General features: G+C 45.8%; 1 protein-coding gene across 1 annotated transcript in view; it reads left to right on the top strand.

The window, feature by feature from the left end:
- The window catches only part of cdc40 (cell division cycle 40 homolog (S. cerevisiae)), a 163801-nt gene that overhangs the window by 99966 nt on the left and 46842 nt on the right, over window positions 1–16993 (top strand). The window contains exons 10-12 of the mRNA XM_055634949.1: window positions 3392–3493; window positions 5828–5943; window positions 6070–6203. Of these exons, the coding sequence (XP_055490924.1) occupies window positions 3392–3493; window positions 5828–5943; window positions 6070–6203 (352 nt within the window). The remainder of the gene's footprint in view (window positions 1–3391; window positions 3494–5827; window positions 5944–6069; window positions 6204–16993) is intronic.

Genomic DNA, 16993 nt, shown 5'->3' with positions numbered 1-16993 from the left:
GACTTGCACCTATTTCACCCCTCCCCTTCCACCTACAATTCTTCAATCATTTTGCCACACACCATTTTTGTCATCTCTGGCATTTGTCCAAGAATCTGCCCATCAAATACCCCCTTATCCGTATCACGGTGGCGCAGCGGTAGAGTTACTGCCTTACAGCGAATGTGGCGCTGGAGACCCGGGTTCGATCCCGACTACGGTTTCTGTCTGTACGGTGTTTGTATGTTCTCCCCGTGACCTGCGTGGGTTTTCTCCAAGATCTTCAGTTTCCTCCCACACTCCAAAGATGCGCAGGTTTGTTGGTTAACTGGCTTGGTATAAATGTAAAAATTGTCCCTAGTGGATGATGTTAGTGTGCGGGGATCACTGGTCGGAGCGGACCCGGTGGGTCGAAGGGCCTGTTCCGCGCTGCATCTCTAAACTAAACTAGCCAGGCTTTGTCCTGTTTCTCCTCTCTTCCAGCTTTCTCCACCCCCCCACCCACTTCTTCAAAGTCCTGACCTGACACGTCACCTATCCATGTTCTCCATGGATGCTGCCTGATCCATTCCAGAACATTGTCTTTTTTACAGGAACAAGCTCTTTGGCCCACACGCCAAGATAAACGTATCTTCTCTGCCTGCACATAGAAACATAGAAAATAGATGCAGGAGAAGGCCATTCGGCCCTTCGAGCCTGCACCGCCATCCAATATGATCATGGCTGATCATCCAACTCGGGATCCTGTGCCTGCCTTCTCTCCATACCCCCTGATCCCTTTAGCCACAAGGGCCACATCTAACTCCCTCTTAAATATATAACCATATAACAATTACAGCACGGAAACAGGCCATCTCGGCCCTACAAGTCCGTGCCGAACAACTTTTTTTTTTCCCTTAGTCCCACCTGCCTGCACTCATACCATAACCCTCCATTCCCTTCTCATCCATATGCCTATCCAATTTATTTTTAAATGATACCAATGAACCTGCCTCCACCACTTCCACTGGAAGCTCATTCCACACAGCTACCACTCTCTGAGTAAAGAAGTTCCCCCTCATATTACCCCTAAACTTCTGTCCCTTAATTCTGAAATTATGTCCTCTATATACCCAATGAACTGGCCTCAACTACCTTCTGTGGCAGAGAATTCCACAGATTCACCATGATCCATATCCCTCCATTCCCTGCAAATTCCCTGTCTATCTAAAAGCCTCTTAATCGCCACTATTGTATTTGCTTCCACAGCCACTACTACCTGTGTGTAAAGAAAATTGCCCCGCACATCTCCTTTAAACTTTATCCCTCTCACCTTAAAGTTGTGCCCTGCAATATTTGACATTTTCAACCTAGAAAAAAAAATGTTCTATCTCTCCATCCTATCAATGCCTCATAATTCTATATACTTCTATCAGTTCTACCCTGAACCTCTGACATTCCAGAGAAACCAATCCAAGTATGCCCTTCGTAGGCCCCTGTGGGTGACCATGGGTGTCTCCAAGGTGCTGTTCCTTATATGGAGGATGCCTGTGCGTGACTGGTGCACAGACAGCCACCCCACACGGTCCTTGACAGATCTGGGTCAGGATCCAGTGGCATGGAGTCCAAGACGACCGGAGACCCTTTTCTGCCGCAGCCTTCATCCGCCTTCCCAGCCGTTGTGACGTTAGCTCCACTAAGGTCAGCCATCGTCCTCCGCCTGTTCCTGTCTTGGTTGGATTGCTCTTTGTCAGGGACCTCCCCCTCGACCTTACCGCCGTGGGTGGCCCTACCAGGAGCATCGCTCCAGACGGCATCGCTCTCAGGATCCCAGGTCCACACAAGCTTCTCCACCACGACAAGGTGACAATCCACGGAGAAGAAATATGCCCAATCGCTCCTTAAACCTAATCCTCCCTCAACTTTTTTTTAATCAAAAATATTTATCCAAATATTAAAATAATATATACAGTACAGTAAAAAAACAAAACAGAACCCAACACCATAACACACGAGAAACGATAAACTATTACACAACTATGTTACACTCCGTGTCAAGGATGCATTCAACCCCCCCCGCGGTCCCGGAAATCACCCGTGGACAGCGCGTAGTCCGTCCCTCTCTAACACCACCCGGGCACGGACGTAACCCCGCAAAAGGGGCGGGCAGCCGGCTCGGGCAGAGTCCTCTTCCACCTGACACCAGCTTGGTCAGGCCCAGGAGCAACCAAACCAGGACATCCTCGGCCCTCTACCCTCTCCCCCACGCACAGGGTGTCCAAAGATGAGGATGGTGGGTGTGAAGAGCCACCAGAATGCAAGGAGCAACCCCTTTAGATAATGGAACAGCAACTGAATCTGCCCTCATCTAGGCAGCATTTTGCAAACCTCTATTCCATCCTCTCCAATGATTGCACATCATTCCTGTAATGGGGTGTCCAGAATTGCATACAATTTAGATCAAAACCACTCCAAATGGGATGAGTAATATTGAAGTAATCGATTTGAAGCATTTGTACAGCAACGATTGAGAAAAATTTGAGCCGTGTTCAATTTAATACCTGCATGTTAAAGATACATTTTGAAAGATAAATGGGGCAATAAGCTTCTGAAACCATTTCTCATTGCAAGCTTATATTAAAGCTCTTGCAACATATATCAAGAGAATATATTATGCACCATTTTGTAGTACAGCTGAATCTTTATCCTACTGAAATTGAAATCATTCTTGACTTGACAATTTGGCCTTGTACTGTCTGGCTTTTTCCGTGCTTGCTTTATCTTTGTGCCATGTTCTTGATCCATCATTTCCCTCAGGGCTAATAGCTCTACTACTCCATTGATAAATAGCAGTAGGTGTCTTATCATAGCAGAGGTTTATTTGGTGCATTGTAATTTTGGTAGAATACAGCTCCGTGGATTGTCACCTTGTTGTGGTGGAGAAGCTTGTGTGGACCTGAGATCCTGAGAGCGATGCCGTCTGGAGCGATGCTCCTGGTAGGGCCACCCATGGCGGTAAGGTCGAGGGGGAGGTCTCTGACAAAGAGCAATCCAACCAAGACCTCAACGGTGGAACAGGCGGAAGACGATGGCTGACCTTAGTGGAGCTAACGTCACAACGGCTGGGAAGGCGGATGAAGGCTGCGGCAGAAAAGGGTCTCCGGTCGTCTTGGACTCCGTGCCACTGGATCCTGACCCATATCTGTCAAGGACCGTGTGGGGTGGCTGTCTGTGCACCAGTCTCCCCACGTTAAACAAAGTCACGCATAGACGTCCTCCATATAGGGAATAGCCCCCTGGAGACACCCATGGCCAGCCACGACTGAAGGGGGCCTAAGAACTCAGCTGAAGTGTAAAAGGAAGGCTAGAAATATTTATAGCTATCGTGCCTTAGGTGCTCATGTATTTTCTCCCTCATCATCTCTGTCCTCAGGTCACAGTAAAGCTGTACGAGATGTGTGCTTCAATAATGATGGCAAACAGTTCCTCAGTGCTGCTTATGACCGCTACCTGAAACTCTGGGATTCCGAGACAGGTAACGTAAAAATCTGTTTTGTTTAAGAAAAGACAGAGTGCTGGAGTAACTCAGTGGGTCAGGCAGCATCTGTGGAGAACATGGATAGGTGACGTTTCACAGAGTGCTGGAGTAACTCAGCGGGGCAGGCAGCATCTGTGGAGAACATGGATAGGTGACGTTTCACAGAGTGCTGGAGTAACTCAGCGGGTCAGGCAGCATCTGTGGAGAACATGGATAGGTGACGTTTCACAGAGTGCTGGAGTAACTCAGCGGGTCAGGCAGCATCTGTGGAGATCGTGGATAGGTAATGTTTCGGGTTGGAACCCTTCTGCAGACTGATTGTAGTGGGGGGGGGGGGGGGGGAGAAAGCTGAAAGACCTCACCCCCCACTACAATCAGTCTGAGGTAGGCTCCCAACCTGAAACATCACCCTGTCCATTTGTCTGTGGAATTCTCTGCCTCAGAGGGCGGTGGAGGCCGGTTCTCTGGATGCTTTCAAGAGAGAGCTAGATAGGGCTCTTAAAGATAGCGGAGTCAGGGGATATGGGGAGAAGCCAGGAACAGGGTACTGATTGGGGATAGAAACATGGACAGCCATGATCACATTGAATGGTGGTGCTGGCTCGAAGGGCCGAATGGCCTACTCCTGCACCTATTGTCTATTGTCCATGTTCTCTAGTTAAGCTGCCTGACCCACTGTGTTACTCCAGCACACTGTTCTTTTTTTTGTAAACGTAACATCCCCCATCTCCTCTCTTTTCTGTTCCACACCCTGTTATGTACCCATTATTCCCGCTGTCATGTCCACTTTTTATCCCCCCCCCATCCCCTATGTCCCTCCACATGTACCCCTTTATCCCTTCCTCTAGCTTCACATTTCATTCCTCTCCTGATCTGACCCCCTTTTGTCTCCTTTTCTCCTCAAGCCTTTGTCCACCCATCTGCTAATCAACACCCTTCACCTGTATCCACCTATCACTTGCCGGCTCCTCCCCCATCCGACTTCCTTTCTTGTTTTCAAGTTGTTTTCTTGGTGTCAAGTTGGGATAAGTCAAGAATAGTCAAGAGAGTTTATTGCCATGTGTCCCAAATAGGACAATGAAATTCTTGCTTGCTGCAGCACAACAAGATATTGTAGGCATAAATACAGAACAGTTCACTTCAATCCAATATACACATAAATTAGACAGATAAAGTGCAATAGGCTGTTACAGTTCAGAGTCTGTTTGTTGGCGAGTTTAATAGCCTGGTGGCTGTGGGGAAGCAGCTGTTCCTGAACCTGGATGTACCAGATTTCAGGCTCCTGTACCTTCTACCCGATGGTAGCGGGGAGATGAGTGTGTGGCCAGGATGGTGTGGGTCCTTGATGATGCTGCCAGCCTTTTTGAGGCAGCGACTGCGATAGATCCCCTCGATGGTGGGGGAGATCAGAGCCGATGATGGACTGGGCAGTGGTCACAACTTTCTGCTTTTTTTCCCACTCCTGGGCGCTCAAGTTGCCGAACCAAGCCACGATGCAACCGGTCAGCATGCTCTCTACTGTGCACCTGTAGAAGTTAGAGAGAGTCCTCCTTGACAAACCGACTCTCCGTAATCTTCTCAGGTGCATTCTTTATAAATGCATCAGTATGCTGGGACCAGGAAAGATCTTCGGAAATATGCACGCCCAGGAATTTGAAGTTCTTGGAAGTACAACGGGATCTGGGGGTCCTTGTTCATCAGTCAATGAAAGTAAGCATGCAGGTACAGCAGGCAGTGAAGAAAGCGAATGTTGGCCTCCATAACAAGAGGAGTTGAGTATAGGAGCAAAGAGGTTCTTCTGCAGTTGTACAGGGCCCTAGTGAGAGCACACCTGGAGTATTGTGTGCAGTTTTGGTCCCCTAATTTGAGGAAGGACATTCTTGCCATTGAGGGAGTGCAGCGTAGGTTTACCATGTTAATTCCCAGGATGGTGGGACTGTCATATGCAGAGAGAGTGGAGCGGCTGGGCTTGTATACTCTGGAGTTTAGAAGGATGAGAGGGGATCTTATTGAAACACATAAGATTATTAAGGGTTTGGACACGCTAGAGGCAGGTAACATGTTCCCGATGTTGGGGGAGCCCAAAACCAGGGGCCACAGTTTAAGAATAAGTGGTAAGCCACTTAGAACGGAGACGAGGAAACATTTTTTTCTCACAGAAAGCCGCCACGAGACATCCATGAACTCCTATGGACCCGCTACGGATATTCTCCGAGTACGAATCAGGGAAAAACTCGGGAGAAGTTTAAATTACCTCGTACAGTGGGACAGGGGCTTTACTTTGCAGTACAATCAAATGCATTACCATTATTCACCTTTTCATCCTATCAGGGAAATGCTTGGCCAAGTTTTCTAATCGAAAAGTCCCGTATTGTGTCAAGTTTAACCCTGATGAAGATAAGCAGAATCTGTTTGTGGCTGGAATGTCCGATAAGAAAATTGTCCAGGTGAGAAATCCGCCCCTAATTTTGAAATGTATTATCAGTGACATTTAATTATTGTCCCGATCCAGATCCGATTTGCGACAAAAGTCATCGTGCCTAATGTGAAGCATCGACATTTTTTTCCTGCAGTGGGACATCCGATCTGGAGAGATTGTGCAGGAGTATGATCGGCATCTGGGAGCTGTCAACACCATCACGTTTGTGGATGAAAACAGGCGATTTGTGAGCACATCTGATGACAAGAGCCTCCGGGTGTGGGAATGGTAAGTTTCCGTGCCAGTGTGACAGAGAGATCATAGAACTGTACAGCATAGGAACAGGCCCTTCGGCCCACATTGTCTATGCTGAGTCTGATGCCAAGATAAACTAATCTCAGTGTGCATGTTCAAGGTTTCCAGGTCTATTTATTGTCACATGTATCAGTTAAGGTACAGTGAAAGGTTACACAGAAAAGCTGGAGAAACTCAGCGGGTGCAGCAGCATCTATGGAGCGAAGGAAATAGGCAACGTTTCGGGCCGAAACCCTTGCCTATTTCCTTCGCTCCATAGATGCTGCTGCACCCGCTGAGTTTCTCCAGCTTTTCTGTGTAACCTTCGATTCTCCAGCATCTGCAGTTCCCTCTTAAACAAGGTACAGTGAAATTTGAGTTGCCATACGAAGTGAAAAGTAACAAGAGACACACGCACATCTAAGTTAACATAAATATCCATCACAGTGGATCCACATTCCTCGCTGTGATGGAAGGCAATACAGTTCCATCTTCTTCCTCTTGTTCTCCCGCCGTTGGGGGCGATGAAAGCCCCCGCAGCTGTCGATCGAAACTCCCGCGTGGGGGCGGTTGAAACTCTCTCCGCGGCATGGACTCTCCCGAGTCGGCCTCTTCTTACCAGAGACCGCGGGCTTCACGGTGTTAAAGTCCACGGGCCCCGCGTTTGGAACTTCGGCCCCCGACAAAGGGATCGCAAGCTCCGCGAGACTCCCTCGGCTTTGAGCGCCCGTGGGTCTCCAGGAAAGGCCGCCAACACCACGATGTCAGCTCGCAGTGGGGACGGAGATACGATACGGGAAAAAAATCACATCTCCATCGAGGTAAGAGATTGGAGAAAAAAAAATCCCCCACACATAAAACAAACTAAGGAACACTAAAACATACTTTTGAACACATACTAAAAGTAACAAAACGGTGTTACCCTATATCTCCATTCCCTGCATATCCATGTGCCAGTCTAAACATTTCTTAAATGCCACTTTCATGTCTGCCTCCACTACCACCCTAACAGCGCATTTCAGGCACTCACCTCCCCCATACATCTCCTTTAAACTTTACCCTTATGTTTATAAGTGATAGGATCAGAAGTAGACCATTCGGCCCATCAAGTCTACTCCGCAATTCAATCACGGCTGATCTATCTCTCCCTCTTAACCCCATTCTCCTGCCTTCTCCCCACTGACACCTGTACTAATTACCTTAAAGCTATGCCTGCTAGTTGTTGATATTTCCAACCTGAGAGACAGCTTCTGACTCTATACCCTATCAAGTCCCCATAGATCCCATGCATCTTAATTGCCATTCATTTTCTGTGGTTGCGTGTACGTGTGTGTAAGGGAGACGGCTCCTGAAGGATTGATGTTCCACAAAACCTAGCATTCATTTCAATTATGAAATTGACTTCACTTAATGCTCAATTAGGTATTCTGTAGCCCATGTAAATCATGCATTTATCTGTACCAAAGTTTCAAATTTCCCCATGTATATTCAGAGTATCATTTTAGAATTTTGCTTGCATCTTCTTATAGAATCACAGTCATACAGTGTGGAAACAGGCCCTTCGGCCCAACTCGCCCACATCGGCAAACAACTCCCATCTATACTAGTCCCACCTGCCCGCATTTGGCCCATATCCCTCTAAACCTGTCCTATCCATGTACCTGTCTAAGTGTTTTTTAAACATTGGGATAGTCCCAGCCTCAACTACCTCCTCTGGCAGCTTGTTCCATACACCCATCACCCTTTGTGTGAAAAAGTTACCCTTCAGATTCCTATTAAATCTTTTCCCCATTTACATTAAACCTATATCCTTTGGTCCTCGATTCCCCTACTCTGGGCAAGAAACTCTGTGCATCTACCTGATCTATTCCCCTCATGATTTTGTAACCCTCTATAAGATCACCTCATCCTCCTGCGCTCCAAGGAATAGAGTCCCAGCCTGCTCAACCTCTCCCTGTAGCTTAGGCCTTCTGGTGCTGGCAACATCCTCGTGAATCTTCTCTGTACCCTCTCCAGCTTGACAACATCTTTCGTATAATATATTCTTCTGCGGCTGGTTGCCGAGTTTATGCCAAATAAAATGTGTAGCGGCAGATTATCATGTCTTTCAGGTAATTAGCACCCTAGCCGCTATTTGGATGAGAATGGTTGAAGGGGGTGTCTTCTAAACACATGCAAGCTCACTCACAGAGACCTTCGGAGCTTCTTCTCAGACATGGCTTCAAAACAGTCTTTTGATGAATAAATGCTTTATTGTTGATAGAAAAACTAAGATATATCCGTTTCTTCCGACTCGTTACTGCAATCTTCTGCGAACTCCAGCTTATTACTTTAGACATTAGAAAACTCCTTGTGTCTCCATAACACTGACAAGATCTGGCATGATCTCCTTTAGATCTCCCATGGACCCCGCATGTTCTTACATGTTCTTACATGGTAGAAGGGTTAACCTCCAAACTAATCTAAAAACTAAACTTCTGCGCAAGCCTCAAAGCTCCAAACACGCCCAAAAACACGTCATAAATCCCACCCACAATATAAAGGGCAGTCTAAAATTTAAAGGCACATGCCATCCTCAATGACATGCAAAACAGGCCAAATGGCCACTACAAAATGTCCTTCACATATCTAGACGCAGCTTGACATAAATGTTTTGTACTTTGAATTGATCGCTAATACAAATTAGATTAGTGAATTGGTAATGCAACCTAATGTTGTTGAATAGCTTGTTGGTTTTATTGGAAGTGTGCTTCAAAAAATGCTGTTGTAAAAATCAAGATTTGCCAGTGACACGAAAATTGATCAGATCGCTTGTGTTAGACAAAAATGCTGGAGAAACTCAGCGGGTGCGGCAACATCTATGGAGCAAAGGAAATAGACGACGTTTCGGGTCGAGACCCTTCTTCAGGCTGATATAGGGTGGGGGGGGGGGGTGCAGGAAGAAGAAAGGAAGAGGTGGAGACAGTGGGCTGTGGGAGAGCTGGGAAGGGGAGCGGAAAGAGGGAGAAAGCAAGGGCCACCTGAAATTGGAGGTCAATGTTCACAACGCTGGGGTGTAAACTGCCCAAGCGAAATATGAGGTGCTGCTCCTCCAATTTATGGTGGGACTCACTCTGGCCATGGAGGAGGCCCAGGACAGAAAGGTCAGATTCGGAATGGGATGGGGAGTTGTGAGGTTATCCACTTTGGTGGCAAGAACAGGAAGGCAGGTTATTATCTGAATGGGGTCAGATTAGGAAATGGGGAGGTGCAACGAGACCTGGGTGTCCTTGTACATCAGTCACTGAAAGCAGGCAGTGAAGAAAGACAATGGCATGTTGGCTTTCATATCGAAAGGATTTGTGTATAGGAGCAAGGAGGTCCTAGTGCTGTTGTACAGGGCCCTGGTGAGCACACCTGGAGTTTTGGTCCCAGTAATTTGAGGAAGGACATTCTTACTATTGAGGGAGTGCAGCGTAGGTTCACCATGTTAATTCCCAGGATGGCGGGACTGACATATGATGAAAGAATGGATTGACTGGGTTTATATTCACTGGAATTTAGAAGGATGAGAGGGGATTTTGTAGAAGCATATAAAATTCTTAACGGATTGGACAGGCTAGATGCAGGAAAAATGTTCCCAATGTTGGGGGAGTCCAGAACCCAAGAGTCAGTTTAAGAATAAGGGGTAGGCCATTTATATCTGAGATGAGAAAAAACGTTTTCACCCAGAGAGTTGTGAATCTGTGGAATTCTCTGCCACGGAAGGTAGTGGAGGACAATTCACTGGATTTATTCAAGAGAGAGTTTAGATATAACTCTTAAGGCTAACGGAATCAAGGGATATGGGGAGAAAGTAGGAACAAGGTACTGATTGTGAATGATCAGCCATGATCTCATTGAATGGCGGTGCTGGCTCGAAGGGCCTATTCCTGCACCTATTTTTTTATGTTTCCATGTTTATTGGCCTCTGTAAATTTCCGTTAGTGTGTAGGGAGTGGATTAGAAAGTGGGATAACATAGTATGTGCAGGTGGATGGTTGGCATGAACTTGCCTGTTTCCATGCTATAGATCAAAACTATACTAAACTAAATTTGCAGAAAAGTAAATGCAGTAGACAAAAATCTAGATTCTAAAGACAAGAGTGATCTCAGTGATATGTTCCTCCTGTGTTATTTTTTGTAGTTTCTGTCCATAGATACAGGTAATTGTCTGTTTCCTCATCTAGTAGTCATTCCACATTCAAATGTGAAATATAGCACACTCCAGGCACAATATTCAGTGGATCACAGATACATAGAATGGTCAGAGCTCACAAGGTCACAGTTTAGGAATAAGGGGTAAGTCATTTAGAACGGAGATGAGGAAACACATTTTCACACAGAGAGTTGTGAGTGTGGAATTCTCTGCCAGAGGGCAGTGGAGGCCAATTCTCTGGATACTCTCAAGAGAGAGTTAGATAGAGCTCTTAAAGATAGCAGAGTCAGGGGATATGGGGAGAAAGCAGGAACGGGGTACTGATTGGGGATGATCAGCCATGATCACATTGAATGGCGGTGCTGGCTCGAAGGACCTATTGTCTATTGCCATTAGGCCCATCTTGTTCATTGGCAGCTTTCTACCAGAGACAAGCATCATACACAAGTTGGTCAAATAATTTGCTTCTGTGCTGCACAACTCTATAATTCTAACTAAAACTATATTATAATAATCAAAGACAAAAAATAGCATGTAATTAAAAAAAATGTAAATCTAGAATAATTCTGTAGATGAAGAATATATCTAAAAATATTTGAAATATGAATATAGATTTGCTTTTTATGCCCTAGTTTAGGTTTGCGTAGTGACTTCAATCTTCGTTACTTTCAATCCTCTCCAGGATCTATATCATAGAAATTAGGTGCAGGAGTAGGCCATTCAGCCCTTCGAGCCTGCACCGCCATTCAATATGATCATGGCTGATCATCCAACTCAGTATCCCGTACCTGCCTTCTCTCCATACCCCTGATCCCCTTAGCCACAAGGGCCACATCTAACTCCCTCTTAAATATAGCCAATGAACTGGCCTCAACTACCCTCTGTGGCAGAGAGTTCCAGAGATTCACCACTGTCTGTGTGAAAAAAGTTCTTCTCATCTCGGTTTTAAAGGATTTCCCCCTTATCCTTAAGCTGTGACCCCCTTGTCCTGGACTTCCCCAACATCGGGAGCAATCTTCCTGCATCTAGCCTGTCCAACCCCTTAAGAAGTTTGTAAGTTTCTATAAGATCCCCTCTCAATATCCTGGCATATCATTTATTTAATCCATTTTGAATGCACAAGCCCTTGACATCTTGAACACCTTGTAACAGTAATTAGTTGTTGCATTAGAACAGGCCAGTTGTAATATTATCACTTATGTATGAAACAAAACGGTGTGAATCGTAAACTGATTTGTTCTGTATTTATAGCCTGTACAGTTGGAATGAACAAATAATTGACATTTATAGTAGGGGGAAAAAAATCATTCATTTTCGTTTCGGTTCCGTGTTTCGTATTCTCTGTGCTTTTGGAAAGGATCTTTCAGTAATTGAATGTTGTTCAAATCAATTTGACTGCTTCCCCGAGGCTTTCAAATTTCAAAAATCAGATACACAGTAAATGCTTTGTATTCTGCGTCATTTTTTAGAATCAGACATATCTGGTGCACAATGTGATTAATATATTGACATTATTTTTAACACATCTAAGTAAGAGCAAAGCATGTGATTGTCATGTTTTCATGTTGATTTGAAGGAGAAAATATATTGCTTAAAAAATACTAACACTCCATCTGAAGGAGGGACCTGACTTGTTCCTGAGTTCCTCCAGCACTTTGTTTTTAAGAAGGAACTGCAGATGCTGGAAAATCGAAGGTACACAAAAATGCTGGAGAAACTCAGCGGGTGCAGCAGCATCTATGGAGCGGAGGAGATAGGCAACGTTTCGGGACGAAACGTTGCCTATCTCCTTCGCTCTATAGATGCTGCTGCACCCGCTGAGTTTCTCCAGCATTTTTGTGTACCTTCCTCCAGCAATTTGTGTTGTAACCATATAACAATTACAGCACGGAAACAGGCCATCTCGACCCTTCTAGTCCGTGCCGAACACGTATTCTCCCCTAGTCCCATATACCTGCGCTCAGACCATAACCCTCCATTCCTTTCTCGTCCATATAACTATCCAATTTATTTTTAAATGATAAAAACGAACCTGCCTCCACCACCTTCACTGGAAGCTCATTCCACACAGCCACCACTCTCTGAGTAAAGAAGTTCCCCCTCATGTTACCCTTCATGTTTTGCTCGATTCCAGCATCTGCAGTTCCTTGGAAGGGATTACAGATGCTAGCTTACACCGAAGATAGAGACAAATTGTTGGAGTAACTCAGCGGGGCAGGCAGCATTTCTGGAGAGAAGGGAAGTGAGCTTTTCGGGTCGAGACCCTTTTTCCCGATGTTGGGGAAGTCCAGGACAAGGGGTCACAGCTTAAGGATAAGGGGGAAATCCTTTAAAACCGAGATGAGAAGAACATTTATCACACACAGGGAGTGGTGAATCTCTGGAACTCTCTGCCACAGTGGGTAGTTGAGGCCAGTTCATTGGCTATATTTAAGAGGGAGTTAGATGTGGCCCTTGTGGCTAAGGGGATCAGGGGGTATGGAGAGAAGGCAGGTACGGGATACTGAGTTGGATGATCAGCCATGATCATATTGAATGGCGGTGCAGGCTCGAAGGGCCGAATGGCCTACTCCTGCACCTAATTTCTATGTTTCTATGTCCACGAGTAAAAAAAAAGTTGGCATGGGAAAAAAACGATACTTTTTACTCGTAGGTAGGTCGTAGTAGGTCGTGAAACTAGTCGTAGGTGGTCGGAGGCAGTCGAAGGTAATAGCTCTGGGGTGAAAAAAAGATCAGTAGAGGAAAAAAAAGGTTATTTAAACAGTAGAACGTCACCTCCGTCACTCCAAGGCATGTTCATTCATAGCTGGAGAGGAGACTTGTGTTTTAGAGATGGCACCAAAAGGGCAGCAGCGCAGGGGGAAGGCACAACCCTAAAAAAAACCTGCCATGCAGGTGTTGCCCACTCAAGAGGAGGAGTGGCAGGAGGTGATAGTGCAGGAGGGGTAGACCTGCATGAGAGATCCCTGGAGGTGGAGACCAGGGTGGTAGTATATATCCCCACACCACCACCCCATCCTTCACTGCCTCATTTGAAGGCAGCAAAGCAGCCCTTTCTCCTGTGTCTGACACAGCATCAGAGGCAGATGCCCCATTGGTGGTGAGGGAGGGCTGGAGGAAGGGTATGCCCTACACCTTCACCAGGCAGCAGGAGGAGGACCTTGAGGAATGGTTCCAGCAGAATGCCATCCTGTACGAAAAGGAAAATGAGGGGTACAGGGACAGGGACAAGAATGGCATGCTTGCCATCCATGTGCGCTTAAAGTTCCATCTTTTGTCAAAGCCCAGCGCCACTCTCTTCCAGTCATCTGGTGGACTGGGACAGTCCATCACATCACCTCCATTCACCCATTGAGACCTCTTCTTGTGCTTCCTCTCCACCCTTGCTCTTCCCCTTCTGCCTTTCTTAAAAGGCTGCTGAAGCAAAAGGGCTACTGCAAACAGCAGTAAAACGCACATGGTCGCAGCCAGTCTTCAGCATAGTCGAAGGAGGTCTTCAACATAGTCGTAGGAGGTCGTAGCTTACCGCGACCTTGATTTTTTTAAAGCCATTTAAGGTCGTCAGAGGTCACGAATTAAGCCGTGCAAGTGGGATAGGGGCTTTCCTCTAGCATTTTGTGTCCAACTGCAGTTCCTTGTATTTCCACTACTAACACTTTATTGGATCTATCCCAGGGATGGGGAACCTTGTCATGTTGGAATGCTGCATTAAGTTAGCTGCAATCTAATGAGGCCGCTTCCAAGAAACTTCAATTAGATATACTTCAAAATGTACATTATTTTGTTAAAAACAAACTACGTACTAACTTCAAGGAAATGAATTTTTTTTGTCAATTCTAAAGTTAACGAACCTTTTAATGACTTTGGTGTGACTGCTTTCTAGAGTATAGAGTCGCATTAGAACTAAATTGTGAGCATAACATGTGTTAAAATAGCCCTCATGACTTATTAATGTTTTAATTGTGGCCGTCAGTCGGGGAGGATTATTTAGTTGAATCTTCTTTTACTCTTTGGTATTTTAAATATGTTCATTTTAAGATTAAAATAAAAATAATAAAAGACGAACAAAAACGTATTAATAAAAATAAAAGGATTTGTTCCACAAAATTTGGATTCATTCAAAAGGTCACAATGACCTAGAAGGCCGCAGGTTCCCCACCCCTGATCTATCCCATTCCCATGTCATCTCACAATATACGGTGATCTCCAAGCTCTCCTCCTGACTCACCAAAGCGGTTTTAACAGGATTTACTTAGAGTAGCTTAGAGTAAGCTATTCCCAGCTTTAGTTTTTTTTGTGTCTGTTTGGTTGATGGTTGATGTGAGTCAGAATGCTGCAGATTAAAGTGTCCACTCCAAGAGTTACAGACCTCAACTGAGAGAAGGCGATGCCGATTTAAAATCAGACAGTCAAATATTTTAGATAGACAAAAAAGGTTGGAGTAACTCAGCGGGCGGGACAGGCAACATCCCCGGAGAGAAGGAACAGGTGATGTTTCAGGTCAACAACTTTCTTCAGACTGAGAGTCAGGGGAGAGGGAAACTAGAGATATGGAAGGGGAAGGTGTGTAAATGACAAATCAAAGCAGACGATGGTCAAGGAAATGTCGAATGGTTCATTGTTAGCTGAGGAGAGGTTGACAACGAGGCGTACAATCAGTAAAAGTAATCCGGAGGAGGACAGCGAAACTAATCGGAAAACTAGGGTGGGGGAGGGACGGAGAGAGAGGGAAAGCAAGGGTCTCTCAGTCAAACATTTTCAAAAGATTCTAAGGATCTGTTTAAGCTAGACTGGGAAGTTTTCCCAATGTCAATAGACAATAGGTGCAGGAGTAGGCCATTTGGCCCTTCGAGCCATTCAATGTGATCATGGCTGATCACACCCAAATCAGTACCCCGTTCCTGCCTTCTCCCCAACATGTTGAAAAATATTCACGAGTCTTCCCGTGCTTACCTGCCATTAGCGAGTCTTCCCGAGTACCTGCCGTTAGCGTTACGCACCGCTAAGAGACGTCCCCGAGCTCCGACGTACCCGCTACGTACATTCTCCGTGCTTACCACGAGTTTGATTTTTTTTTAATTCGTGAGAGCTCTTGGAATGAACTTGTGCCGTGGGACAGGGCTATTAGTTAGGTTTAGGATTTTATTGTCATGTGTAGAGGTAGAATGAAAAGCTTATGTTTAGTGTCCCACCCAATCAAGTCAGATAAAACTATACATAAATACAATCCAGTACAAAAGATAGAGTGGAGAAAAGTATCAGAGTGCAGAATATAGTTCTCAGCATTACAGCGTAACAGCACCGAGTAAAAGGTCCAATGTCCGCAATGAGATGGATTGGAAAATTGGACAGTACCCTGGCTTATGGATGGACAGGTCAAAAGCTTAATAACAGAGAGGAAGAAGCTGTTCCTGAGTCTGTTGGTGGGCATGTTCAAGCTTCTGTATCTTCTGGGAAAAAGAAAGAATGACCGGGGTGGGGAAAGTTAATGATTATTTTGGCAGCTTTCCCGAGGCAGCGTGAAGTTATTGATTATATGATCACTGACGTCTGAAGAAGGGTCTCGACCTGAAACATCAACTATTCCTTTTTGTCCAGAGATGCTGTCTGACCAGCTGAGCTACTCCAGCTTTTGGTGTCAAGTCATCGGTTTAAACCAGCATCTGCAGATGCTTCCCACACCTTACGGGCCTGTCCCACTTAGGCAACGTTTTAGTGACTGCAGGAGACAATGCAGTCGCCACATGTTTGCGGGTAGTTGCCGGGGAGTCGCCTTCATGGTCGCGAGGAGTTCCCGCATTCTGGGAACTAGCCGCGGCCTCATTATGGTCGCTGCGAATTTTTCAACATGTTAAAAAATTAGCGGCAACTAGAATGAAGCCGCCATGGAGAGCAGCGAGTATTCTCGTGCCGTGGGTGGGTTGCCAGGAGGTGCTAGTGGGTTGCCAGGAGGTCGGAGGTTCTCGTAGGTTGTAGCCGGTAGGTCGTAGGTTGTAGCCGGTGCTGACCGATGAATTTCATCGGCTCATTGACGGAAAAAACGTAGGCAGTAGTTTTCAGAACCAAGGAAACATGAAATGTCCGCCGAGCTTCACAGCCGTGTTTCTCTGGCTTCTTAAAAGTTGTCTCCACTCCTTCTTTGCCTTCTCTGCACTCCCTCTATGCCAATAATGTCCTTCCTCAGATTTGGAGACCAAAACTGTACGCAATACTCCAGGTGTGGTCTCACCAAGACCCTGTACAACTGCAGTAGAACCTCCCTGCTCCTATACTCAAATCCTTTTGCTATGAATGCTAACATACCATTCGCTTTCTTCACTGCCTGCTGCACCTGCATGCCTACTTTCAATGACTGATGTACCATCACACCCAGGTCTCGTTGCATCACCCCTTTTCCTAATCGGCCACCATTCAGATAATACTTTCCTGTTTTTGCCACCAAAGTGATAACCTCACATTATCCACATGATACTGCATCTGCCATGCATTTGCCCACTCACCCAGCCTATCCAAGTCACCTTTCAGCATCCTAGCATCCTCCTCACAGCTAACACTGCCCCCCAGCTTAGTGTCATCCGCAAACTTGGAGATGTTGCATTCAATTCCC

This window comes from Leucoraja erinacea, chromosome 5 (assembly GCF_028641065.1).
Source record: "Leucoraja erinacea ecotype New England chromosome 5, Leri_hhj_1, whole genome shotgun sequence".
In the NCBI taxonomy this organism is placed as follows: Eukaryota; Metazoa; Chordata; class Chondrichthyes; order Rajiformes; family Rajidae; genus Leucoraja; species Leucoraja erinaceus.
This window is presented reverse-complemented; position numbering and strand designations above follow the sequence as displayed.